Source organism: Physeter macrocephalus, chromosome 17 (genome assembly GCF_002837175.3).
Source record: "Physeter macrocephalus isolate SW-GA chromosome 17, ASM283717v5, whole genome shotgun sequence".
Taxonomy (NCBI): Eukaryota; Metazoa; Chordata; class Mammalia; order Artiodactyla; family Physeteridae; genus Physeter; species Physeter macrocephalus.
This window is the reverse complement of record NC_041230.1, coordinates 22,816,661-22,843,701: the sequence shown is the minus strand read 5'-3', so window position 1 is coordinate 22,843,701 and position 27,041 is coordinate 22,816,661. Positions and strand designations below refer to the sequence as shown.

The following is a 27,041-nucleotide window of genomic DNA, read 5'->3' as shown; positions in this document are numbered from 1 at the left end:
AACGTCCATTTCAGGTGCTGGAAATAGATGAGTAAGAAATGGCTTAAGTGACATGCACAAGGGGAAACACAAATGGCCAGTAAATGCACACAGAAAGAATCACACACTAATATTTTTTAAGTGTGTATTAAAATAAAACCTGTTTTTAAAAATCGAATTAGTAATTTTTTTTAATGGTACTAATCAGTTTGCCAGGGATTCAGAGAAAATTCAAACACTGGTGAAACTTTCAAATATTATTAATTGTTACAGTTTTTCTAGAAAGCAGTTTGGTAGTAGACATCAGAAGCCTTAAAAATCCTCATTCTCTTTGACCTAGTATTTTTACGCCTAGGATTTATTCTAAAGAGGTAGAGATTCCTGGAGACTTTTATTTATAGTAGGAGAAACTTGGAAATAAGCTAAATGTCCAGTAAGGGTCATTAATTAAACCATGAGACGCACATGGGATGAAATACTATACAGTTGTTAAGAGTATTTTAAAGAATATTTAATGATACAGAGGGGAGATACTTGAAATTTATTAACTGAAAAAAAAAACTTTGCTTGTTACAAAATGATCATTATAATTCCAATTTGCTAATATGTGTAATGCTTAGAAAAATACTAGAATGTTAAACCTGTTAACACTTTTCGTCTCTGGATAATAAATTAACAAGGTATTTATTTTCTCCTCTACCCATATCTTTGTCTACCATAAAATATATTGCTTAAATAGTTTTAAGATTATTTTAAAATTATAGTCCAGTAAAAATAGCAGGGTGCATTTCTTGAGGCTCTCAGTCTGTACTGCTAATACAGCAGAGTACGATGAGGAAGGTCCCCATCGTGAGAGACAAGAGGCCTGGTCTTAGTCACTGGTCCTGTGACTTTAGGTGAGTCATTTAGCATTTCTGGGCTACACTGTTGTTATTTGAATGACCTCTGGTCCTTTCCAGTTCTAGTTTCTGTTATTCCACAGAAGTCTTCCCTGCTGTTGCTGTGCAGCCCAGAGGAGACTGCAGTCCATATTTTATCCAGTGACAACACTCAGAATTAAAAGGCAGAAAAGTCACTGGGAACAAATCTGCCTCTTTAACATTTGTCCAGAAACCTCAAGTCCTTAACCACCATGACAATTTCACAGCATATCAATGCAGGGGAAAATTCAGCACATTTCACAAAACAGAAACAATACTTCTTTGGTTAGAACATTATGCACTCTGAAAAAGAAACTATGCTAGCAGCCTTTTTATTCTCCTTGAGGCGTGTTTTCACACAGAGAAGAATGCCAGAATCATCATTGATCATCCCAGGATACCAGAATGTAAGGGATCTTCACATGTTCACATGCTCTAGGTTTTAAATACCTGATAATTCTTAAATTTCAGAAGATAAAACCATTCTGTTAAATATAAAACTTTAACATCCTATTAAATTTTACTTTTTAAATTTAGTACTGCAAAGAATTCTTAGTATTTATTCACACTTTCTCTTCTGTGAACTTTTTAATGATGCAGCAAAGTTATAAAGCATTCTCTTATATTGGAAATTATCTGCATTGAAGGAATAGACTTTATTGTCCTGGTTCCTAAATATTCTACTCTGTTGGTATGATTACATTTAATTGTTTTTCTTCCCTAGTTAATAACAGGATAAGTGCAAACTCTTGTGGGGGGAAAAATGCATTACTTTCAAAATGAATGACAAACATTCAATAAGAATATTCTTGAATATTTTTAGGAGAGAATTCAGAGCCTGAAGCAGAGCATAGACTTCATGGCAGACTTGCAAAAAAGTCGAAAGCAGAAAGATAGAACAGACACCTCGCAGAGTGGGGAGGACAGCGGCTGCTGGCCAAGAGAGAGGGAAGACTCTGCAGACGCTGAGGCACAAGGCTTCAAGAGTCCCAATAAGGAAAATAAAAAGTAAAGAATCTTTGGAATATTAAGGTTAAGCTGTCTTTTTCGCACCAGTATTGGGAGAAAATACTGATTGGGGGCCTGCCTTGGGTCCATGGTTGGTTGGGTTTTGTCCTGAAAGTCCATTTTGATGATTTGATGATACCCCTCTTCTCATACAAAGCATTATATGGAATTGTGCAAACACAGTTCAGAAAATAGTTCTGAATGTCTATTCTGTATGAAAGTAGTTTTAAAACCAGTAAATTACCTTTAGGGACTCATATTGTCTGTGAGTTTTTTTTAATAGAACTGTTTGTTTAAGAAAAAAGTGTGTATTCATTATTTCATTCCACAAAGGAGTTGAGACCATACTTAAGCCTAAGCACAGTTAAAGCTACCTTCTAAACAGATGGGCTGTCACTGAGATGTGTGCATGTTTTCTACTCAGTGTCAGCTGGTAGGAGCAGTAATGAGCCACTGGTCCTACCGGGCAGCAGCTGGCATGGCCGGACGCAGTCGTGTATATCCCGGTCACACCACTGCCTACTCTGATGCCCAGCACCTCGCTGTCAACTCTGGGAGAAGGGTTTAGTTAGCAGTGTGGGATTTCTGCTGTCATAATGCAAAGAAAGTAAACTTGTGACAAGTTTTTGTTATATTTCTAAGATTTACACATTTTAAATGTACGTTTATTTTAAATTTTAATTTTAAAAATTGGACTTAATAAAACAAATTGTAAAACAAGTTGTGCTCCCCTCCCCCTTTTAAAACATATTTGAGGTGGAGTTTCATTTTTGTGAATCTTCTAAGAAAAAAATTTTAAGCAAGTAACACTGGACACAAAAAGGGAGGGAACTAACCAACGTACTTGGTTTGCCTTCCTGTTGGTGTGTTATTAGGGCCCCTTACCAGGTCATTAAGGAACAAAGTTTTAATTGGTGTCAGTAGTGCAAATTTCTCCTCTTTAGTTGTATTCATATTTGGAATTACATTTTAATGTTTTCATCTTATCTTTTTTTTTTTTTTTACTTAGTACTAATGTGTGTTTTCAGGAAAGAGAAAGATGTACTTGAAGATAAATTTAAAAGCAATAATTTAGAAAGAGAGCAGGAGCAGATTGACCGCATTGTTAAGGAATCTGGAGGAAAGCTGACCAGGCGGCTTGTTAATAGTCAGGTAATCAAGCTTTTCCTTTGTTTTCATTACCTACTGATTCAGGTTGTCTGAAACTTTCAGTTTTTAAGTTGCTTGTGTACTTTTAATCCATATGTGCCATAGAGCTCTTAAGGAGAACACTCACAAAAAGAAAAAGTAATAATATACTTGGTTGGTAAAGTACATAGTATTATCCTCTGTTACTGGATAGAGGGATTTGGGTTTGTTTGTTTGTTTTAAGTGATGTTAATGTGTTCTAAAGTTGGAAAATGAACCACAGACTTAAAGCTTACAAAGAAAACATTTATGTACCGGTCTTTTCAAGTTATATTGTATAGCACATTGGTTCTAAAACCAAATGAATTAATACATGACTTTGGGCAAGTCACTCCCCTTCCCTGGCCTTCAGTATCCTTTTTTAATAGAGTGAACAGAACTCGGTGACCTTAAGGACCCACACAGCTCTTCAAAATTCTGAGATTTCTCTAACCTTCATTTCTTTAACCCATCAACACCTGTGTGCATGGAGACAGGTGTAAAAGTTGATATCTGAGTATAATGATGATCGCTACCTGTAATATTAGTTTGACTCAACTAAGGTAAGGTTTTCTGATGAGCAGCATATGTACATATGGTATATAAAACTGTTCATGCCATTTGAATACTTTGGGTCTTTGCAGTGTGAATTTGAAAGGAGAAAACCAGATGGAACAACAACACTGGGACTTCTCCATCCTGTGGATCCTGTTGTAGGAGGTAAGTTCACAGAATTAGACTGTGCATGAACTTGATGCTAATTTGGCAAAGAGCAGTAACCCGGGTTAACATTTTAAAGCAACAAGTCTGAATATTGATAAACCTAACTGTATCATCATCCATAAAGAACTTGGCTAGGCATCGTGTACTTCATGCTAACAGCTAGCCTAACTTTATTTCATCCCAAATAAGTACTACAGATCAAGTTTTCTTTAATATATAAAGTGCCTGGAATATCAGGCACTTTATATAATGGTGGGTACACCATTAACAAAGCCAAAATATTAGTCATTTCTAGCCCTGGTTTTAAGAGACTCTGGTATAAAGGCTCAGTTATTTTTTGAAGTATCTCAGACTATGGCATAATAAATTTAACTTGACTTCTTAATTTCAGGGAATAAAATGAATATATATGCCATGTAGTACCTTAATGGGAATGGAATAATATATGGTTAATGACATATCTTTCACTGTGGTTGATAGAAAGTTTATAAAGGTTGGGAATCACTGTTTTAGAAACTCAAGTCATACTTAAATTTTCTCAAATGATATTTTAATGGAAATAGGATAGGGAATATTTTAAACCTTGATGTAAGAATGGGAAATTTATGTCATTCATCTGAGGGGGGGAAAATCATGTGATAAGCATGAGAATATTTTATAAATATCTGTTTTCATACTACCATTAGGAGAGAGTTAATTGGAGATACAAAAATGAATAATGACAAAATTCCTGCGCTTCAGGAAATAGTCTCCATTATTGTTTGCTATGAGCAAGACACTGTCTTAGGAGCTTGAGGTGGAGCTAGGTGTAAAAAGGGAGCAAAACAGGAAGAGACAAGTCCCTCTTACGTTCTGTGGAGTGGGGAAAGGAGGACACAAACAAAAGGAATCATGGAAAGAGATGGCAACTTGTCCACCATGAATCAGTACATCAGAGGAACAGAGCAGCAGAGTAGTAACAGGATATATCTATCTAGTGTCTGGGGGTCAGAGAGGGCTTCCTTAAGAGACGTTTAGGTTGATCCCAAAATGGTGAGTAAGGGATTGGGGAATAACAGGTAAAAAAAACACCTTGAAGCAGAGAAGAGCTTGATGCATTTGATGCAAGCCTGTCAATGTTCTCTTTGAGCATTGCATTCCACTCTTGAAATGCTGAAGGAGAACATGAATAGCCTCCTTTACTTAGAAGAAAAGGAACTGATGCTATGTTTTCAAAACAAAACTCATTTTTTACTTTTATATGAACTTTTCATAAGAATTTTTTAGGGTCTTGGGTCAAAGAAAATCACGGGAGAAAAAGAAAATGCCACAGGATTGAGAGCATTGCTCTCTCTAGTATAGCCGTGATGGAGCTTTGGGGATGTAACTACATTGATTGAGGTCACACCTTAAGATCTGCCCCTTTCTTTGTACTTGGGGTCTGGTCTCTGCTCTTGGTCTGGTTTTCTGGATTTCCTGCTTCTGTAGGCATTATCAAATGTGGCCAACGCTGACCTGACTCCTCACACACACACAGCAGCTCCCCCAGGAGGCCAGTTTACTGGTTTAAGGCAGAAGATGCCCCTGTCTCAGCTCCATCCTCCTGGTTGGAGGCACTAGTACCAATTGGGACACCAAATTCCAGAAGATCTGATTTAGGTGTTGGAAGTTTCTCACAAGTGCTTTTATTTTATCACACTGATCACATGTGGCAGTAGACTCTATTCCAGGGTGGTCATGCTACAAAAATCATCTTGTCTCTTCTTCAAGAGAAAATGTCCTTTCTGTTGGATTTTGTTAGAGACCACGTTTTCTCCTGATACCATCCTTCTCAGTTCTTATGCTTGTATCACAGATTTCTAGCATCATTACAGGGGTTTGTTCCTGGTTTACCGACATCACATCTTTAAAGGCTATTCTTCCCTGCAGTGCAAGTCTGCCTCAGATTAATTCAGATTAACTCATCCTGAATATATTATGAGTTCTTGTCTTTAATCATTTATTTTCTCTTAGTCTTTTACTTGACCTTTTCTACTGGTTTACTTCCATCATCTTAACATTAAAAGATCCGACCTTCAGGACTTCCCTGGCTGTCCAGTGGTTAAGACTCCACGCTCCCAATGCAGGGAGTGCAGGTTTGATCCCTGGTGGGGGAACTAAGATCCCACATGCTGCGGGGTGCGGCCAAAAGAAAAATTAAAAATTTTTTTTTAAGTCTATGTTTAAAAAACTTTAAACATGTTTTTTAAAGTGAAGTGCAACATGATTATACAGAATTCCAGGATGCAGTAGAGTATAATGAAAAGGACCAGGTTTTGGTCCTGCGTACATTCCTGCCTTTCTAAGCTCAGATTTTCTTATGTTAAAAATGGGTAGAGCAAGGGCTGCCCAGAGTCACGTGGATGGCATGAAGCAGTGTGCGCACAGACGCTGAGTGAGAGCACCATCTGGATCACTGCCACATGAGCTGCCTCCACCGTGCTCACTCTTATGTTTTAGAACCAGGCTACTGCCCTGTGAGACTGGGAATGACAACTGGAAGACTTCAGTCTGGAGTGAATACTTTGCAGGGGTTCAAAGAAGATAAAAGGAACAAGGTAACTCCAGGTAAGGCTCCCACATGGTAGTCAGGTTTTTTCTCTCTTTCTCAAGGAGCTGAGGAAAAGAAGCACTCTCTTTATGGTATTTTTGCAACATTAATTAGCTATTTTATTAAGAAGAAACTGAAAAATCAGTAATTTTTTTCTAAATTTATTTATTTATTTTTGGCTGCGTTGGGTCTTTGTTGCTGTGCGTGGGCTTTCTCTAGTTGTGGCGAGCAGGGGCTACTCTTCGTTGTGGTGCGCGGGCTTCTCATTGCGGTGGCTTCTCTTGTTGCGGAGCATGGGCTCTAGGCACGCGGGCTTCAGTAGTTGTGACGTGTAGCCTCAGTAGTTGTGGCTTGCGGGCTCTAGAGCACAAGCTCAGTAGTTCTGGCGCACGGGCTTAGTTGCTCCGCAGCATGTGAGATCTTCCCGGACCAGGGCTCAAACCCGTGTCCCCTGCATTGGCAGGTGGATTCTTAACCACTGTGCCACCAGGGAAGCCCCTGAAAAATCAGTATTAGTATTCAAAATGAGTTTTGTTATTTCTTTTTTTTCCTCTCCCCTTTGTGGGCAAAGATTCACCTGAGTTGTGACTTCACAAATACATGTTTTGGAGAAAATGTTTACCCTAGATTTGTATGCCAGTCAGTGAAGTAGCAAAGTTAGAAGGGAATAATCTTTAATAAACAAAAAAATAGATTGACATACAAGTTAAAGAATGGTATTGTGGTTTTGTGTGTGTGTGTGTCTGTGTGTGTTTTTATCAACAGTGTTATACTTGAATTATGGACCCTACAGTTCTTATGCACCACATTATGACTCCACATTTGCAAATATCAGCAAGGACGATTCTGATTTAATCTATTCAACCTATGGGGAAGACTCTGACCTCCCGAGTGATTTCAGGTGAGTCACCAGTTCATCAGTATTCTGAGTGCTACATTGTCGTAAAATACTGATATACATAAGTGATCTATTGATAGACTTACAGAGTTATTCAAATGGTAGAAAATGTGTTCAGTAATTTTTTTAATTGACAGTAATTAAATAGACCTTTAGTTATCATCGTTCTTTAATAGAGACTATATATTTTAAAGAAAGAATGTATCTCCCTAATATTTTCTGATGTTGGCATCTGTAGTATTTTAATTCTTACAAAAATATCTTTTTAAAGATGCTGTGTACCTCCACTTACTAAAATTCAGGAGTTTTGTTGCTTCAAAATGTTGACGTGCCACCTGCTTTACTGTAACAGTTTTGTGTGTCAGTGATTTGTTCCAAATTTGATCAGTTTGGGAAGCCACAACCCATTTTCCCCAAGATAAGAGGTAGGACATGATTCGATTCCTGAGGCAACCCACATCCAAGCCTGTTTGACCCATCACGTACCAGTAGACCATTGCAGTTACACTCAGCTATCCCTTATTGTTTCTGTGGGAGGATGAACTTTGTGTTCTTATTTAGGATGTTGGGTACTTTGCATCCCATCAGCATAATGAAATGTCCTGATTTACTGGGATTCTGGCTTGGGGTGGGACACTGAGCTTGGGTTATTCCTCCTTGGCACTGGCACTTTGTTAACTTTCGTTACGTGTAAGAATTTAACCCAATAGATAAACCAGTCTCCTGGTGTTCTGACAAAGGGGGGATTGTTCACTTTTATGTATGTATGGTGGTAGTGGTGGCAGTGCTTTTATAAGGCAGGGGTCCTTAGTCAGTGACTGTGGTTTAAGATCAAGCCATTTGTATATCCTTTAGACCTCTTCTCAGCAGCCTGAATAAATTATTTCTGGATTATTCATCCATGCATTCCACATACAGACATTGCAGGTGCCTTATTTTCCAGGCATTCGTCTAGATACTGGGGATTCCCCTGGGAAACAATGCTGACAAAGACCCATGCCCTCCTGTCAGGTGGTAACAGGTGTTTTGAAGAAAAGTAAAGAAGTAAAGGAAGATAGTGCTGGGATTGGGAGAGGGGTGCTGTTTTAAATAAGGTAGTCAAGGAAGGCTTTGCTAAGTGAACATTGAGCAAAACTGAAGGCAGTAAAGAAGCAAACGTTGCTGCCATCTGAAAGAAGAACATTCCAGCCAGTGGAATAGCTGTGCGAAGGCCCTGAGGTGGGAACCTGCCTGACACATTTAAAGACCAAGAAGAGCAGTAAGGGACAGGAAGAGTAGAGGAAATAACTGGTGGGAGTAGATCTTTGTAAGGACTTGGCGTTTTATTCTAAGTGAGATGGGAAAATATTGGTGGCTTTTGAGCAGAGTAGTGACCAAGTCTGGCTTATAATTTTAAAAGGATCACTATGGCTGCTCTGTGGAAAACAGATTGCAGGGGAGCAAGGGAAGAAACAGAGGAACTGCTGTCATAATCCAGATGAGAACTGGACCGTGGGAGTGGTGGCTGAGGTGCTGAGAAGGGATCAGTAGTCAGCCAGTAGGATTTCTTGACTCACTGAAGTGTGGGGTGTGAGAGAGCAAAGTCAAGGAGGACTCCAGGGTTTTAGACCAAGCCTAAAAGGATGACATTGCTGTTTACCGAGAAGGGGAAGATTTTAGAAGGACTACTTCGGAAGGAAGATCCAGCAACTCAATTTTGGACATTTTGAGCCTATTAGACCTCCAAACGGAGCTGTCCAAAGAGTGTGGTCCAAACTGGAGGTGTGACTTTTATTAGAGTCTTTTAGTATATGTGAGAGTACTGAGGTGAATGTGATCACCTTAGGGAAGAAGTGAAGGAGAGAAGCAAAGAATTCCACAGACTGAGCCCTGATCCCCTCCATCGCTGAGGTCTTGTTTTTCTTTGAAGTCTTCCCCAGGAGCATTTCCTTTTCGTGGTGTTCTTGGTATTGTGTAATTCTCTTGTGATAACTTGATCACTGGTAAATACGTAAATACAGTGTTGTGTCTAGATGGAAAGTTTCACATCATGGGGTATAAATTAAGGGCATCTAATGAAACAGTTGGCTATGATAGGAAGATTACGCCAGTGGAGATGATTTGTATGAAAGTGACTTTCCCAACACGCTCTCTTTCAGCATCCATGAGTTTTTGGCCACATGCCAAGATTATCCATATGTTATGGCAGATAGTTTACTGGATGTTTTAACAAAAGGAGGACATTCTAGAACCCTGCAGGAGTTGGAGATGGTAAGAATGCTGCTAAAGAAACAGTGATTTATCATTGGCCCTCAGGTGTTAGTCATCAGTGTTATGAAACCATGGGATTAACCAGTGTGACAGCTGAACTCCATTCCGCTGAAAAGACAGCCCAGCCCGGGTGGAGACCACGGGTGGAGGACAATGAACGGAAACGAGTAACTCAGCTACCAGGATCTGTGAGGGCCAGATGATTGTCATTATCTCCTCATCTTGGAAATGTAGGAATCAAAAATGAGGGTTATAACTCAGAAGTCAGCTCGTGTTATGTACCCTAACAAAAAAAGGAAGTCTTGCTCACTGGTTTGACATTAAGTTGACTAAAATGATAGGGAATGTCCTTTTCCTTATTATGTAGTAATAATACAGTGGTGGAGCCTCAAGTAAAAAAGTAAAAAGCTTCCTCATTGCTGTATTTTATTAACGCTTGTAAACTAGCTCCAGTTCAGTTGGACATAGTTCATAATCTGGGATAATTCAGAGACTTGGCTCAAAGGTTAAAACCAGAAAGTGTTCCTTCAGTGTAGAGGAGAGTTGCTCCCCAGAATGTCCTTGTCACCATAGTTAGAGGAACCCTGTATCTCCTGGGGGTCATAACTCTTCCTGGTGGCTGTGACTGTAGTTGCCTTGTCCTCTGCCCTCGCTGTACCTGTGGCTGCTGGTCCTTGGGTGACCTGTCAGCAAAGCTGAGTCAGCACCTGAAGTTCAGTGAGAACTGCTGTACAGTCTTATATCTTAGCACATAAACTGCTTTCTTCACATGACCTAAAAAACATTCAGCTTTACATCAATTCAAAAATATTTTTACTATACCCTTCCCAGCAATTAACCCAAATTAATTAAAAGTCTTGAACTAAAATTGCATATCTTTCATTTTGTTGATATGGCAAAAATATATTTCAAATTTAAAGTTCCTCTGCCCTTTGATCCAGCAGTTCCTCTCAGAATTTATACTAGCAAATTAAGATAGAAGTTATATATAAGCAGTACAGTGTTTATAATTTCTTAAAATTGGAAATCAGTTAAATAAATCACAGTATAACCTTTCAAGAAAAGACAACAGATCATGATTGATTTTTGTGCATGATACATGTATTGTTTATATACGCGGTATCTCTGAAGACTAGGATTATGGGAAGTTTTCACGTTCTCTGTAGCATTTGAATATTTTACATTCTCTGCTGTCTGCAAGTATTGACTCTTTTCATGCAGAATACACCCTGGAGTACTCCTATCTTCTCTTTGTCAGAGATTTCAACCACCTATTGCTGAAAATAAGACTCCATTTATTTAGGTCCTTGGATGCTATTTACCAAGTACCTTCTTAAACATGTATGTTGCTTCTTGATTGGTCATAGAACTATCAGTCTTTTTTTTTTTTTTCCCCCTCCCACCCTCCCTATCCCACCCCTCTCATGGTCACAAAGCACAGTTCCCCCTCCCCATGTCCTCAAGTCCATGCTCTAGTAGGTCTCTCACTTCGTCACAGCTTACCCTTCCCCCTCCCCATGTCCTCAAGTCCATGCTCTAGTAGGTCTCTCACTTCGTCACAGCTTACCCTTCCCCCTCCCCATGTCCTCAAGTCCATGCTATCAGTCTTAAAGTCACCAGTAATATGTATGCTGGGCTCACAAAATACTCTCAAAATGCTAATAATTATATCTAATTCATTTTTGGTTTAAAAAATTATATTTTGATAATCCATATTCTTATTCCTTTTATCTTGCTGTGAAACTCCTGATGTTTTTCTATTTTACTTGATATTTGCCTTTTTATGTATCTTTTAATAAAGTGTTTTTCTTTATCCTTATAGTCATCTCCTGAAGATGAAGGCCAAACTAGGACACTTGACACAGCAAAAGAAATGGAGGTGATTATATTTTTTACTCTTTATAAGAAATATTTAAATGGCGAATAAGCTAAAAAGCCTAAATGATAAAGCTTTTATTTTAAAAGAAAAATATTTATTGAGTGTCTCCTGAGATCGACGAACTTTTTTTGCCTGTGGGGAATGTAGTAGCAGCGAGTGCAGTAGATAAGCACGCACCTAAACAAGGGAGCCAAAGCCAATTACCGTACAGAGTAAATGTATATGTTGTGGGAACACAGGTTGGGGAAACCAGCTGCTTTGGACAGCTGAGGAGATCCTCGCAGAGGGACTTCTGGATGAACTGGGTCTAGAAGGATGAACAGGGTTCCCCCAGCACAGGGCCAGGTGTGTGAAGTGGGTAGAACTTCATGTGTAATGACCTGAATAGATCTGAGCAGGCAAGGCACATGTGCAGAGCACCCAGAAACTGAGTGACCACAGGGTACCTGGAGAGCGGAGGAAAGGTATTGAGGACCAAATGATGACGAGTCATATATGCAGTGCTCAAGAAGTTGAGATTTTATTTTAGAAGTTAGGCAGCCGTGATCAAATGTGGAGGCGAGAGAGGGGCTGGAGGGAGGGGACCAGTGAAAAGCTATGGGACTTAACGCTAGTTAATTTTTTGCTTAGATAACAATACAATGGAAGAGAATGAAGATGTACAATAAAGAGAAATACAGTAGAACTAAAATTGACAGGACCTGCACGAGGTAGATATTAGCATTGTTAGCTCATATTGGACATACAGGAAAAGGAGCACACCTTTAGCAGGGAAAGAAATTTCACTTGGTTTCAGCGCTGGTGAGTGTGATTTGAGACATCAGTGGAGGTGTGGATCTGGAAGTCATTGGTGTCAAGGTAGAATTATTGTAGGTATTAGGTGACTGAGATTGTCCAGGCGGAACAGGTAGGCTGGGAAAAGGCCAAAGAACAGAACCTTGGAGAGACCAGTAGTTAAGGTGGGAAAACCACAGAAGACTAATGCAGGAAAGAGTCCAGCAGTGTCAGATGCTGCACAGAAGCCCAGTAAGAGGAGACCAGCAGGTGTCATTTGTAACCTTAATCAGAGTAATTTCAGTAAAATGGTGGGGACAAGATAAAGGTACCGTGAGTTAAATGACTGGAGGAAAACTGGGGCATTGAAGATCAGAGAGACATAAGCTCTTGAAGGGAAAGAAAACCTGAAGATGTGAAATCAAGTAAAGACAGATGCACATGTAGATGGTAGTGTAGATGGTACTGGCAAAATCAGGTCATTTTCCAAGAAAGAGGAGCCAAGAAAGGTCATGGACTTGGTGAGCGGGCAAGAATGAAAGAAAACTTCAGAACGGGAAAGAAAGCTGGGTAAGCAGTTTATTGAATAGAGTTGTAAGGGCCCAGCTGAAGTGGCAAACCATAAGTATCAATATGTACTGATAACGGTTTTCTCCGCCACACACTTTTAGCCCATATGTTGGTAGAGAAATAGGATGTTCAGACTCTCTGAGCTCGGAGTGCAATATACCAAAGTATAAAAGGAACCATTAACTTTTGTTTACTCATTGTCAGGATTGATCTGTTCCTAAAAAGCAGTGTTGGGGTTATGGAAACTCTGAGTCTTGTGATTCCAGAAATAAAACTCCACCCTTTTTAGGATTTTGTTTCTCCCGTGCAATACTACAGCCTGGCTTTGGGGCCTGGAGGAGACCCAGGAAGTATCTTATTATGTTCAAGATCTACCACAGGGGAGTGCAAGTGTATAGACTGAAACACTGCCTGTGAACCTCAGAAACTGCAGCCTTGTCACAGTCACCAAAAGCGCTTCACAGTGTCGGCAGTAACGAGGCTTTTATCTTTAGAGTGGTGGTGAAACAAGTGATGCGGATTGTGTAAGACACCCCATTCCATTACCGAGAAGTGTGATTTATGGACACTTTTGCCAGGATTTGGGAATGGCATTTTAAAGGTTTTTATAGGCATCAGAATTATAACTCTAAATAGGTGAAATCGCTTGGCTTATAAACACAAGCCATCTTCTTAATTTCTCATTCTAGCACTGTCAGGGCTTAGCAAGCTCAGTTAATCTTTTTTTTTAAAGCAGATTACAGAAATGGAACCAACAGGGCATTTAGACTCCAATAATCAAGACAGGCTTACAGCACTGAAAGCAGTAACAAACTTTGGAGCTCCAGTTGAAGTTTTTGACTCGGAAGGTAAGTGTCTCCAGAGGGTTTGAAGGAAATACTTCATGACACAGGCAGTCAAGATTTAATGTCACAGTAGCACAGATTAACATAGCCATTCACTACAGGAACATCTTGACTGGCCATGCTTCAGTGGAATAGTAAAGCGTGTCTGTGGTGTTGATTTCATTCGAGGGGGATTACTCCTTTGAGGAGAGAAGACTAACCAATAAACAGCAAAACCCCAGAGCATAGTACTCAATTTATTGCACAAGATCAAATACAAGTATGTCCATGTTGTCCTTAGTAGGTTATTTTTCTTAACACACAGAAGCTGAAGTGTTCCAGAGGAAACTTGATGAGACCACCAAACTGCTCAGAGAGCTCCAGGAAGCCCAGAATGAGCGTTTGAGCACCAGACCCCCTCCCAACATGATCTGTCTCTTGGGTCCCTCATACAGAGAAATGCATCTTGGTATGTTGTACCTCTGGTAGGAGAATAAGGGTGTTTAAAGGGAAAATTTCTGAGTAGTGATACCACAATAAAGTAACACTGAAGTGAATACCATGGACAGTTTATTTTTTTCCACTTATGTATTTATTGGGCTTTTGTTTGTTTGTTTGAAGTTATCTAAAGGAACCACATTTCACTACCTTGAACTGTCTTTATGTTGATTTTTCTTTCCAGCTGAACAAGTGACCAATAACCTTAAAGAACTTGCACAGCAAGTAACTCCGGGTGATATTGTAAGCATGTATGGAGTCCGAAAAGCAATGGGGATTTCCATCCCCTCCCCGGTGGTTGAAAACAACTTTGTAGATTTAACAGAAGGTACGTGCCCTGTGTCTCCGGGAGAGTGGAGGGCTAAGTGTGAGTAAAAGTAAACATTGGTCTTCCCCCTCCAAGTAACATCTGAAAGGTTTTGTCTCTGCTGTTAACATATAAACTATTTAGTTTTCTTTCCATCTTGTCTAAGGAATAAAGATTTCACACATTTGCCAAAAAAAAAAAAAAAAAAAAAAGCTACAGTGATGCACCTAGTCTTTAACCTTGAACATAGTAAAGAAGGGTTGTCAACAGTTAACTCCTTTTTTACCTTCACATGCCTTTTTTAATTAAAAGGAAAAAAGTACTGAATGAAGGGGTTTTTTTTCTTCCAGATTTTGAAGAACCTAAAAAGACTGATGTTACTGAGTGTGGACCTGATGGGATTTGAAGCTAACTGGTATTTGATTATATATTATGTATATATTTTTTTTCATTCTTAACTTGGAAATGCTTTTTCAGAAGATATTAAATATTTGTAAATTGTGTTTTTAATTAAACTTTGGAACAATTCATTTTAATGTTCCAGAGATTGGACTTCTATTAGGTAATAAAGCTGAACCTGGGACTGTGAGCTGTATTGTGCGTATCAGCTAAGCTACCCCTTCACCTTTCCCTGGGGCTAAATCTGAGGATGAAATGATAGAGAAGAAAAGCTCAAAAAATACAACAGCCTTTTTAGGACCATCCATTAAAAGAAGTTCCCCAAATAACTGAAATCCCTCATTTTTCCACATTTGCTGTACTTCTCCTTAAGGAAATTATAACCAAATGGTTCCTGACTTACCAGATTTCACCTTGATGATTTATTCAAAAAGTGGCCTTGTGAGGAATGAATGATTTTGGCCTGTTGCCATACTGAGCAGAAAGTGGGTGGGAGTGGACCTGGGCAAAGTTCTTGCAGAGCAGTGATAGTGCTGCTTCCTTACGTTTCACAGGCAGGACCGTGACTGAGAAACTCTTCTTTAAAATCCCCATCCAGTGAGATTTTCCATTGTTATACCATGAAAACAAATACACTTAAAATAACTTTAGAATTTACTAGTGTGTCCCCTATGTACCTGTTGGGAATGATGTCCTTATGTAGAAGGATTAGGGGCTTCCCACCACCACAAAAACCAAACAAAACATATCAGGAGTTTCATAGCACTAACTTGTCTAGTGTTCCTTTTTGGTTTGTTTTTGCCATTTGTCAGAGGGTTATTTGGAACTACAGTAAAAGGATAGGCCAAATAAGATAACAAACTAAATCACCCATGAATACATAAGGAAATCACCAAGCTTAAAGGAAAGTTTACGTTTCTATTTACTGTTTCTCACAGGTCACCTATGCCTCTGCCGTGCCCCCTAAACTAATACTCATCTACTTTTACCTGAAATGCAAAGGTCAAGTGACCGAGCAGTGTGATTACTTAAGTAAGTAGGAGACGATGATGTGGTCCTCTTCTAGACTGTAACCTAGTTCAGAGAACAAATTAAGCTTAAGACCCTACTCAGACTGCATGGAGCCCTTCTGTAAAACACCGAGGCAGGAAGCTATTTTATTATTTTCTTGACTTTGAAAACTAACAAACAAACACTTAACAAGTAGGGTGAAGGAAAACTGAATCTCTCAAGAGAGAGAGTTAAGGTGACCTAATCTTTCAAAAGCATACTTGAAATCATATGCCAAGAGAATTAAAGAATCAGTTCAAATATGTATTTATCACGTCTTTTTAGAGTTTGTCTCTCAAATATAATTCAGGCAGTAACCGACTCAAACTTTAGATCTACTTAGCTAATAAGGTAAGTTCCCGAAGACCAAGAAAACATTTAAATTCAAAACACCTTAGGACATCAGGTTTTCCAGATTTCTAATTTAATCTATGAAAAGCTAAACAAAGGAGAAACACTGGTGCTTTATAAAAATGAAATTATAACATTTTGAAACAAATGTTACAGGTCTATAAATATTCAGTATATAGAATAACCCCTAGTCATTTGCATGTACTTTCTCAAAGCATATTATTTCTGTACATATACACAATGTATACAGTGGTTAATGATCTTGTCTGTTAGGAAATTTTCTTAATAAGTAAACCAGAAAACTTCAGGTGTGATTTTTCACTAGCATCAGTGAGGCCACCTCAGTAGAAATTTGAAGCAGGTCCCTGACCCATAGAGAAGGTCAGTGTTAGGAAAGATACTTGTCATAAAGCAAAATGACACCTGTGAAGAAATGACTTGGTAGTTGGAAAACAAATTTATGAAAAATAAGTGATTTTTATGGTCACTTATATACTGTGATCTGATTATCCAAAACTCAAAACTTAATATTCTTATCTGAGCACAGTGAAAGAAGACTACATGAATGGTAACCAATTATTTTTTAAAACTCCCAACTGGGATTTCGTTGCTGGAGGAAAAAAAAGTAATTAATATGCATATTGCAAGAGCAGAAGTATGTCCACCTCAGAGAGGCCCAGCACGCTGATGTGTGTCTACACGGTATCATCAGTGACAGAACCTTCCTGACTTCCCAGCAAAGCCCTGTTGAGCAGCCCTGGCCGCTCCTGATTTTAAGGGTATAGATTTCAGCATAGTACTTAGGTGAAGAATTGGTGTGTAAAAAAGGCAGTTTAAGTACGGCTTATTAATTATTTCCCTTACCAGCGTTTTCACAATGAAATTCCTCTAGGCAAGTTCTTGTGATTTAGTCCTACCTATTCCAGTTTCATGCAGAGCATCTGAGCTGCCACTAGCCCACCCAGCCCCCAACAAGACACAGCACCAGCAGGCAGCAGCTTCGGCTTCAGTCCCCTCCCTGCCCGTGGCTGGGGTGCCAGCTCACCCCACAGCCCTCCGTCCCAGGCAGACCTGGCTGCTTAGTCACTTGTCTGCAACGTTGTGTAATCTTTTGAAGCCTCACGTATGCACGATTTTCTGTATAATTTCAGGGGAGTTCATGGATGACTTCTGGCTAAGAATTCCTGCTAGATAGTGAAATTCAGCTGTATTTATTAGAAAACCCGGGGATACTGTGGTTATGAGGCAATGACGTCAGTTCAGAAAAAGGAATGGGCAGTTTGGTTATTATTTCTCACCTTGAAACAAACAACATAGGCAGACTTCTTTGCATTCTTTGGCGCTAAAGTGCTGTAAGACACCACCTCACAGACTTGGCTTTTTCACTTGCCTTGACTCATTCAGTTCAGAACAAGAACAGCTGGGCACCTGTGAGAGGGCTGGCTTCCCAGATACGGGAACCTCTACACATGCTGAGGCTGAGTAGATCCTCTTAGTTTTGAAACTCTTCAAAGCTAGCTATGAGGACTGAAGGAAAGGAAAGAACTACAGGCTGTCCAACTTCTCTCCACACAGACTCCATTCCTTTCCAGTATAAAGCTAAGACAGAGTTGAAGGTTACAGCAGGTGCTCAGAAATGCATGAGGAGTCAAGGAAGGGCTAAGAGCTTATACCTTATTTGCTAGGCTTTTATTAAACCTAATCTCAAAATTCTGGCTTCAAAGTTGTTTGATTCAAAGCCAAGGCTGTGACACTCCTTGCCTTCCTGCTATGAGCCACATTCCTTTGAGCTCCATCCCACAGCTGAGCTGATCCCATATGCTCACACTGGACAGTGGTCCTACTTACGTGTCAGTGGTTACAAAGGCAGAGACTACACTGCAGAGAAGGTAATTTGTTTAGCATCTCAGAAGTCATTTAAAGGATAATAAATACCTCCATTAACAATGTATCCATTTAAAACAGACACATGCCAAAGATGACAAGAAGTAAGAAGTGTCCACTGGGGTTTTCTCCCTATTGTCTGAAACCGTTTATAGATGATTTAAAACAAACACCGGTTCAACTCTTTACCAGAATGCCTGTATGAGAAACGTGGACTCTTGCAGCTGTTCTGCTGGGGAGAAAGGAGTCTCCACCCATCCTGGACAAGAAAAGAAAGAAGAGTCTCGCCTGTGCAGCTCACAGGCCAAGGGGGAGTAGGGGTGGGCGGGGGTCTCCAGGTCATGCTCTGAGGTCTCATCCACAGCACCTGGGGGAATGAGGGTCTAACACTCACAAATGAGCCATTCCCTGCTGTGCTGGAGGCCGAGTTGCAGACTCCGACAGCACAGAGGTTCTGGCTATCTGTGTGTAAGGCTTGGTGGTCGCCTCGAGCTGAGAAATCCTCTAGTGCCAGTTCAAGGAAGCCATGCACAACCACCTGCCAGGGGTGGTAATAGCCAAACCCTTGGACTGCCTCTGTGACCGATGTGGGGCTGAGCCTTCCCCCTGGCTTGCTTCAGGGAAGGAAATCGGCTTCCAGCATGTTCTGCACCTACCTAAAGCCCTCAGTTCAGCCCCAACCCTTGAAACTTGGCAGTATCCGTACAGACAAAGTAAGTCCGCAGTTCGCCTTTGCCTTTGACGTTAATCAGTCCGCGGCATTCACAAGAATAACCTAGTCCCTGGAGGATGGTACATGTCTCTTCAGTAACCTGAAAAGGAAAAGAAACCTAAGTCTTCAGAAGCAGAAAGAAAATCTGCTGTGGGAGGGATGAAGAAAAATCGGCCGACAGGGTCTGGTTTCTCTCAAGAGTTCTGTGGCTAGAATCCCACAGCTGACTGATGGCTGGGCTCCCTCACCTCTGGGAAGCTCTCTTCCCCTTGGGCACAGGTTTCCCCAGGTGAGCTCTTACCTGGATTTTCCCAAGCTCTCCGGTGCTCTCCATTCGACTGGCAACATTGACCGTGTTTCCCCAGATGTCGTACTGAGGTTTCCGTGCCCCAATCACTCCAGCAATCACGGGCCCATGGTTTATGCCTAAAGAACATGTTTGCAGTTTTAGCAGATCATAGAGGCGAAGCCTCAGGCTTATAAGGCCACAGACTCCACCCGGCAACCACAGAAAGCGTTGCAGCAACTACAACGAAGGTTGGAAGGGTGCTTCCTGAGTCTGACGGGGAGGTGGTACTTGGGATGCGAGGAGAGCACTCCCTGGGCAGTTCTTTTTCAGACGGTGCTGGATGTGAAACTTGAGTGCACTGTTAACACTTCTTGTATCTACTAATCTCCTCTTGAACAGTAAATGGGCTTTGGGCACTGACCCTGTTAGCTAACAGTGACTACTTAGGTTAATGATTTTGCTTTGTTTTCAGTGTATTTAAGGTCACCTCTTTACAGCCAGGGATTTGGGCTTTCCATTCCCCGTAGTGATATATTCCTGTTTACTTAAAACTTGCCAAGGTAACTTCATAAATAGTACGCAAAGAATTCTTATTACCCAGTCACTGGGGTTTTAAGATCAGAAAGGGATTTCTGAAACTCTTCATAGCAGATGGCAACATACACCGGACTGAGAGTGGGTTTGCCAGGAGGCGGGAGCCGCACAGTCCCACCCAGAGCTCTGGCCCAGCCCGCCTTCCCAGGGCCTCACCAACTCGGAGGCGGAAGGAGTTGAAGGAGTGCCGGTTGATGCCATCCAGCTTGCTCATCAGGGCGGTGCTGAACTCCACCATGATGCCGATGTGGGCGTGCTGCCGCTCCAGGTCCTGCAGGACAGAGCACTCCATGGGGCCAGGGCCAATCACACCCCGTCTTCCTGCCTCCACCGGCTGTCAGACGGACGCTCCAGAGCACCCTGACCTGCTGAGCGCTGTGTGCCAGCCCGGGCATGAAACCCATGGGGGACCACTGATGGGCAGAGATGTACCGAGGCTCCCCCACAGAGGGTCTAGGACCTGCTCCCCCACCTAAGCTCCCCTCCTCGTGAGGGGCTGCCTGCCCCAACCCCTCCACCAAAACGCTCCCTCAGGCTGAGCCATGAGCTCCTCTGCCCTTCCCTCATAGGAGGGGGCACGGAGAGGTGCCGGTCCGGGGCTGTCCTGAATTTCGCCTCATTTGGGGCTGGGACATGAGACCACCAGATTGCCTGGGTACCTGGTTCTCGTGCCCTGACGGGATGCTGAGCCCTGCAGCTGCCATGTACGTGCTGCCGATGGTCTTGATCTTCTCCACACCACTGAACTTGGGCTTTAACAGCAGCTGTAAGACGAAAGGAAGCAGGCCATACAACACAGCTGCAGCCCGGGCCCGTCCCAGATTCTGAGAAGGGTGTAGGATTCTCTCCCACCACCACCCCTAATGCAAACATTTCTCATGCGGGGCCCTTCCCACCTGAGTTCACACCTCCGTACAGGTGGGGACACAGCCTCTGGGTTCTCTCCCTGCTGCTCCCTCTTGTCTCTGTTCCCTGACATTCCCTGTCTCTTCCATTCTCATCTGGTCTCATTCCTGCTAAGGAGCAAACACCCCGCCCAACAGTATCTACACAGGAATGTCGATTATTTGCAGCTAAGAGTTAAGCCCAAACTGAGTGACTTCCTTTGAAACAGGTTGCTAGCGCGGGTTTAGCAGGAAATCAGACTATTCTACAACCTAAATCTAATCTAAGCAAGCTGCCCCTCACAGAGAAGATAAATTACATAGTGAAAAAACAAACAAGCAAACGCGTAGGTACTTTTTATAATTTGTGTACCATGTGTTCTCCCCAAGGGCGTCCACGTGTTCAGTGGGCGCAGGGTGCCCCCGGCCCCACCCTGCCCTCTCCAGGCTGTGTTGGAGGGAGGCCTTACCTCGTCAAAGTCAGCTATGATCTCGTTCAACAGGCGCAGGCACTCCAGCCCTTCCTTGTTGACGTCGCACTCCGTGTAGAATACTTTGAAGTCCGGCACGGATGCAAACATGACACACACGCAGTCGTAGGACTGATGGTACCAGTCCTGGATTGGGGGTGGGAAGAAACATGACCCTGTGGCCACCAGACCGCGTGGGCGGGGGGCGGGGGGGCGGCGGGGAAGCAGACTGGGGAGGCGACCTCGCGCTCCAGGAGCAGATGCTGGCTGTACGTGGGACTCAAGTGGGGGCCATTACAAAATAAGAGATTCCTAATCAATCTGTTGGGGAGGGTCAGACTCAGGTTGATTTTGGGCTCCTTTAAGTACCCTGGGTCTGTACAGCTGGGCTTGAGAACCCCTGGGTAGCAGAAGGTAACAATCAGGAGGCCTGGGTTCTGTGCTCACTGGGCCTGAGTTTCCATAGATAAAAAAATCTCTGCTACATAGAATTGGTAAAAATGCATGTTTTCATCAACACATGGTCCAGATTGCAAATACCTGGACATTTGATCCTTGCAACAATCCTGCCAGCCAAGTACTATCAGCCCCATTTTATAGATGTGAACATCAAGGCCCAGGGCAGTGAGATATCTTGTCCACAATCACACCTGAACCCTGGTCTCTGATCCAAAGCCTGTGTCCTCACAGCTAACACCACACATTGTCTCCTGGGCGCATCAGTGAGGCCAAGAGCCATGGAAACCAAGTGCAGAAAGCACCTTGTAGCTATAGCGCGTCCCTCCACAGGACTGCATCCGTACCCTCAGTCTCCCTGTCCTAGTGACTGAGCCCCTTCTCACCCACACCTCATTTAACTTGTCACCAATGAAGTGGGCGGCCACGTGGGCTGGCAGGACATTCTCTAGAAGAAGGCGGTTCACATTTTCCATGGTTTCAAACTCCTCGTGTTCCTTCTTGAACTTCTTCTTCCACAGACAATCCAAGCGGCAGTAATAGTCAATCTGCGGACAGAAGGGAACATCGGTGTCCCGGCAGCAGTGAGCGAGGGCAGAGCGCACTTGTAACCCTGGGGGCTACGGAGCCGGCCCATCAGCACTCCACCCCGTGGCCCTGGCAAACGTCCCCGGCTCAACAGCCACTCCCCAGTCAGACATGACTCCTAATTCTCAAGTGACCCACAGGATTAAACGTCACTCGTGTCCTGATGGGAGGTAAGGACACTTGCCCAGGACCCCGACCCAGGGACCAGAGCTCCCCGAAAGACTGCAGTCCCGTGTGCTGCTCCAAATCTGAGGCAGCCCCAGCCCCACCCCCGGCCTCTCCAGAAAGAGGTACAAGCAGCCACGTTGAGCTAGGGACACGGTGGGCGCCTCCTGGGCCGTACCTGTCTGGAGAGCATGATGAGGGTGGTGTAAAACAGGACCAGGTAGAAATTGATCATTGTCTTCAGATCCCACGAACAGGACGGGGAGCTACCAGATATGAGGGGAAAGGCAGGCGTCATCTCCACTTCCGCCCAAAGCCCCCCAAATTCAGGAGATGGCATGAGGCCCAGACGCAGGGCCAGCCCACGGGAAAGTGAACAAGATGGGAGATCGTTGCCCTCGGAGCTCACGTTCTCGTGGTTGGCAAACAGGACGCTTCAGGGTGTAAAGAAAAGAGGGACGTACAGTTGACGGGGAGGTGACATCTGAGCTCACACCTGGGTCTCAAGGAATATTCAAGGCGAAGTCTGAAGGAAAGCGCTCTAGGCAGGCAGGGGAGCAGCGCTTGCAGGCCGGCAGAAGGAACGTGCAGGTGCAAAGCCAGATCCGCAGGAGCACACCTAGTGCTGGGTCCCCAGGTTCCTGCCTTTTAGTTCAAGGGGAGCCAGGCCCCCGCTCCTCAATCCACGTGAGGCCCAGAGCCCCCAGAAGCACGCACACGCCAGCCCCTCGCATCAGTCTGGGAATAGACCAGAGCCAACTGCTCTCTCCAGAGCTCTGGAGACCCAGGACATGGCTCAAAGCAGGGGACTGGGCTAGAGCTGAAGCCTCCGCCTCCCCACCCCCAGACTGGCCTAGAGACAGGATCACCCAGGTGGCCTCCCGGGACCGGGGACACCCCCTGCAAATCAGTCACACTCAGCTCAGAGTGCTGCAGACCCAGGGCCTGAGCACATCACTTCCCCTTCTGTAAAGCGGAAACCATGCCACCTGCCGGTCCAGCCCACACGGTGTCCAGTCCAGAGGGGACTGTGAATGCAAAAGCACCTTAGTCTGAAATGACACTGAGACAAAACAAAAAGTGCTACAACGGGCCACAGTCGAGACGGCAGTGGGCAGGGGTCCCGGCAGTGCGGGATCTGGGCCCCACCTGAGGGTGCCGTTGGTCGTGGTGAGGTTGCCCAGGCTGTGGCCACAGCAGTCCCACTGCCAGCACGGGGAGATGTTGAAGAGCACCAGGTAAGCCACCAAGGCCACTGTCAACAGCACGACCTTCAGCTCCAGGCTCATCCGCAGGAAGACAGAGCAGGCGATGAAGGCCAGGATGCAGCTGCAGGTGTAATACTGGGGAGACGGGGATGTCGGTCACCCCACCATCTCCCGTCACCAAGAGGCACCTCCCGGATCAGAGGTCACCCAAGGGAGGGACACCTTTAGCCATAGAGGAATCCGTGAAGATCCAGTGTGTCTTCAGCACCACTCTCTTGCCTCCCTGACCTCCCTTAATGAAAAGCAGGCAACGGAATCTAAAACTTTCTATATTGTGTTGTTTTTACTATATTTTTACTTCCACTTAAGGCAAGCGAACTCAAGGAAAAAGAAACACAGTAAATAAAAATGGCAGGTGCTGGGGAGGCTGTGACAAGGTCCAGGCAGTGATCTGAGTTCTGCCATGAGCCGGTCCCTCCCAAAGTGCATCTCTGCCCATGTTACTCTCCTGCTCAAGAGCATGCTGTGGCTCCCTACTGCCCCCAGAATAAAGACCAAGCTCTTCGCCCTGGCACCCATGCTCCACTGGAGCTGGATCTAACCTACCTCTGGCTTCATCTCCCAATCCTCCCCCACCCCCTCCCCGTGACACGACCACCTGAAACCTACTGTGCCCACTACCTGCCCTGGCTTTTTTTTGCTGTCCCCTCTTCCAACCCCCGTCCCATAACTTTCTGCCCCTTAGAGACCAGCTCAAATTCACCACCACCCCCCTCAAGTCCCACAGCCCTCATCCTGTCCGGGAGGGTGCTCTAGGCACAGCTTCTGGTGTCAGCCCACCTGGGCCCAGTCCTGGCTCCGCCGCCTATGAGGCAAATCTGTCGGCCTCCCCGCGCCCACTTCCCCATCCATGAAGTGGAGATCATGACGAGCATGGTCAGGAGACAACCGCCAGCGCAGGGCTCTCCCACCCTCTCGCCTTGGACCCAGGCGCCAGCACCTGGACCCCTTAGCCCCACCCGGCCCTGCTCTCTCGCCTCGCCTGGGAGAAGGGGGACTCGGCTCTTCCGTGCCCATGGGCTCCGGTGCTCAGTGTGTTCTGAGCACGCAGGGACAGTCCGAGTGAGGGCACAAGGAGCCCCGAGGGACACACTCACCGGGAGGAGCTTGCACAGGGTCCTCTCCCAGCTGCTCACGGCCCCCGGGCCCGTCTCGTTCCCAGCAGGCAGCCCTGGGGCCGGGAAAGGCATCAGAGGCTACGGAAAAGACAGGTCGCCGTGAGGGGTGGTCCAGGGGCTCCAGGGTCTGCCCCGGCTGAGCGGGGCTGGGGACCTGGAGGGGGCAGAGGGCAGGGCCGGGGCCTCCGAGAGCACCATGGGCATCTCCTGCCAGGCCCGGCTCTAAGCCTGGCCGAAGCCTCTGTGCCCCTGACGTCCACCGCAGCTGGCAGCTTCTCTGCGGGAAAGAGGGAGTCCAAGGAAGGCACAGGGACGCCACCCCAGCGCCCGACTCGGGGCGGGGGGAGAAGCCGGGAGCAACGTTTTCAGCGAGCCCCCTTCTCCCCACGTGACGCTGCGGGAGGTGGTCACAGAGCCCCGAGTGCAGGGGACACGGAGATGGGGGAGACTCTGGCTCTAAATGTCAGAGGGGGGAGGACCGGGTGGGACAAGTGCTGTCTGAGCCCAAAGCACACGAGCCCAGCCCGAGAAGCAGGGCCCAGGTGTCCCCTCCAGCTTGTGCCCAGGGCCGCTCATCCCCAGCGAGGAGACTGGGTCTCAGAGAGGCTGAGACAGGACCTCCTCAGGGGCTGGAAAGAAAGACTGGGACCTCAAGGACGCCGTGGTGGCCCTGTGGGGTCGGCCACGTGAACGCTCTGGGGGCCACCACGTCCTCATGTGACAAACACAGGGTGAGGAGCTCAGAGCCGCCACGGGAACCTCACAGGGCCCGCCCACAGGGCTCTGGATACGGTCACACCAGCTGGGCTTTTAGGCAACAGAATTATAGGATTCTAGAATCCGGAGGTCCCCAGGGTCAAAGACTGCTCCCTCCTCCCCGGGAGCGTGCACGGCCCGAGGGGTCTTTGCCAGGCCTGCCGTCCCCGCCGCAGAACCCACCAGGTTGACGATGGCGACGGCGAGCAGGCTGCCGATGGTCAGGACGGCCAGGGACACCCGCAGCAGGGGCTGCGTCTCCACCCTCTCGGAGATGGCTCGGAGCGAGCCCCGGGCTGGGCAGCACCTCTGCGGAATCACAGTTTCGTCACCCAGCACCCACACCCGAGGTGGAGGGACAGCCCGCAGGAGGCCTGGCCCGGGGGCCCACAGCCCAAGGGCCCAGCAGAGCGAGAGCTTCTGAGAGCTCCGCTGGGGAGTCAGGGGTGCTGTGCCCGCCCGGCCCAGAGCTCAGGACACGTGTGGTGCACAGACAGAAGGGACGGCCCCACCCTTGGGGCTGGGGACAGCCACAGCCGCTTGCGGACTACTAGCACATAGGACGGAGAACCCTGGGAGAAGCCTCCGGACCGTGCTCCAGGCCAGAGGGGCAGGGGTCACAGGGCCGGGGCTCACACCGCCACAGCCCCGACACCTGGGGGGCCCGGCCTGCCCGCCGCCCAGTCGGGGGCCTCCCCACTCACCAAGAGCTCACGGGCAAAGCACAAGCCTAGTACCAGCCCGAGCACGCAGGCCACCAGCCCAAAGGACACACCCAGAGCCGCCATCCTGGAGAGGAAGGAAAAACCTAAGTTCTGGGGGACCCTCTGCCCAGGGCCAAGCCACCGGCATGCTCCCCACCCCCAGCGCCTCAGTTCACCTTCTCCCCCTCCCAAACGGCTACTCTGCACTCAGCCGAAGGGGCACACTGCACACCGCGGTCCAGCTGCCCCACGAACAACACACAAGGCCTGGCCGAGACACGAGGACCAAGATCAACATCATGCCCCGCTTTCCGGGCCAAGTATACAAGAAATAACTGATTATACAGCCTTCTGACTCTTGCCCGGCACATAAGCACCATCTAAAAGCGTTCCCTATTTCGTCTCTATTAAGCACATCCTGAACCATGATCCTAGCGGATCCTTTGGCCTAACTACCCTTCCAGAGCCACCAACTGGCTGACCTTCCTACCTCCCTGTGACCTCAGCCCCCTGCCCCCGCCCCCAGCAACAGAGCCCTTTCGCAGAAGCGTGAATCTCAGGGGCTCCTGTGTACTGGCCACACACCCTGGATAAGGCATTAAGCCCCCCGGGCCTCAATTTCCCACACCTAAGAGGGAGGTAGTAGCAGCTACGGTTTTAGGAGTCTGCCCTTCTAGGACTCCAAACACCTAAGGCAACGGTCACAAAAGACTGAAATGCCTGAAGGGCCATACAGAAAACAGGTGACTCCGAAGGCGAGAGGCATCTGGGAGTGGAGAGGCCTGCGGCTTGAGCGAGCAAGCATGTTCAACTAAAACTAAAACTAAACGTTGGCAACTCCAGGTGTGGGGGCCACGGTGCCAGGTCCAGTTTCTGGGGCTCTGATGCCTAAAGGGACTAAAGGTACTAACTCTAACAGCCAGCCCCTTCCTGCAGGTCTTCTGGTGGGATCTGCAAGGTCACCACCCCTCCTAGCCTGACCCCAGT

General features: G+C 45.5%; 2 protein-coding genes across 7 annotated transcripts in view; one reads left to right on the top strand and one right to left on the bottom strand.

The window, feature by feature from the left end:
- BRD7 (bromodomain containing 7) overlaps positions 1 to 14,946 on the top strand; it is a 37,834-nt gene extending 22,888 nt beyond the window's left edge. Inside the window, exons 7-17 of one of the 3 annotated variants that reach the window (XM_007113766.4) lie at positions 1,723 to 1,907; positions 2,936 to 3,059; positions 3,719 to 3,794; positions 6,276 to 6,383; positions 7,132 to 7,267; positions 9,403 to 9,514; positions 11,337 to 11,393; positions 13,474 to 13,585; positions 13,887 to 14,030; positions 14,244 to 14,387; positions 14,717 to 14,946. In XM_007113766.4, coding sequence (XP_007113828.1) covers positions 1,723 to 1,907; positions 2,936 to 3,059; positions 3,719 to 3,794; positions 6,276 to 6,383; positions 7,132 to 7,267; positions 9,403 to 9,514; positions 11,337 to 11,393; positions 13,474 to 13,585; positions 13,887 to 14,030; positions 14,244 to 14,387; positions 14,717 to 14,772 — 1,254 coding nt within the window. In that variant the 3' untranslated portion in view covers positions 14,773 to 14,946. Of the gene's footprint in view, positions 1 to 1,722; positions 1,908 to 2,935; positions 3,060 to 3,718; positions 3,795 to 6,275; positions 6,384 to 7,131; positions 7,268 to 9,402; positions 9,515 to 11,336; positions 11,394 to 13,470; positions 13,586 to 13,886; positions 14,031 to 14,243; positions 14,388 to 14,716 lie in introns of all 3 variants that reach the window. The other 2 variants (XM_007113765.4, XM_024124946.3) reach the window with 2 other exon arrangements.
- A 96-nt stretch (positions 14,947 to 15,042) lies between these two features.
- ADCY7 (adenylate cyclase 7) overlaps positions 15,043 to 27,041 on the bottom strand; it is a 31,871-nt gene continuing 19,872 nt past the window's right edge. For 3 of the 4 annotated variants that reach the window (XM_024125003.3, XM_028477981.2, XM_024125004.3), the window contains exons 16-26: positions 26,055 to 26,139; positions 25,534 to 25,659; positions 24,574 to 24,672; positions 23,358 to 23,551; positions 22,387 to 22,642; positions 21,848 to 22,003; positions 21,000 to 21,146; positions 20,305 to 20,409; positions 19,802 to 19,916; positions 19,064 to 19,188; positions 15,043 to 18,862 (exon numbers count right to left, since the gene is read on the bottom strand). In XM_024125003.3, coding sequence (XP_023980771.1) covers positions 18,716 to 18,862; positions 19,064 to 19,188; positions 19,802 to 19,916; positions 20,305 to 20,409; positions 21,000 to 21,146; positions 21,848 to 22,003; positions 22,387 to 22,642; positions 23,358 to 23,551; positions 24,574 to 24,672; positions 25,534 to 25,659; positions 26,055 to 26,139 — 1,555 coding nt within the window. In that variant the 3' untranslated portion in view covers positions 15,043 to 18,715. The remainder of the gene's footprint in view (positions 18,863 to 19,063; positions 19,189 to 19,801; positions 19,917 to 20,304; positions 20,410 to 20,999; positions 21,147 to 21,847; positions 22,004 to 22,386; positions 22,643 to 23,357; positions 23,552 to 24,573; positions 24,673 to 25,533; positions 25,660 to 26,054; positions 26,140 to 27,041) is intronic. The other variant, XM_007113764.3, reaches the window with a different exon arrangement.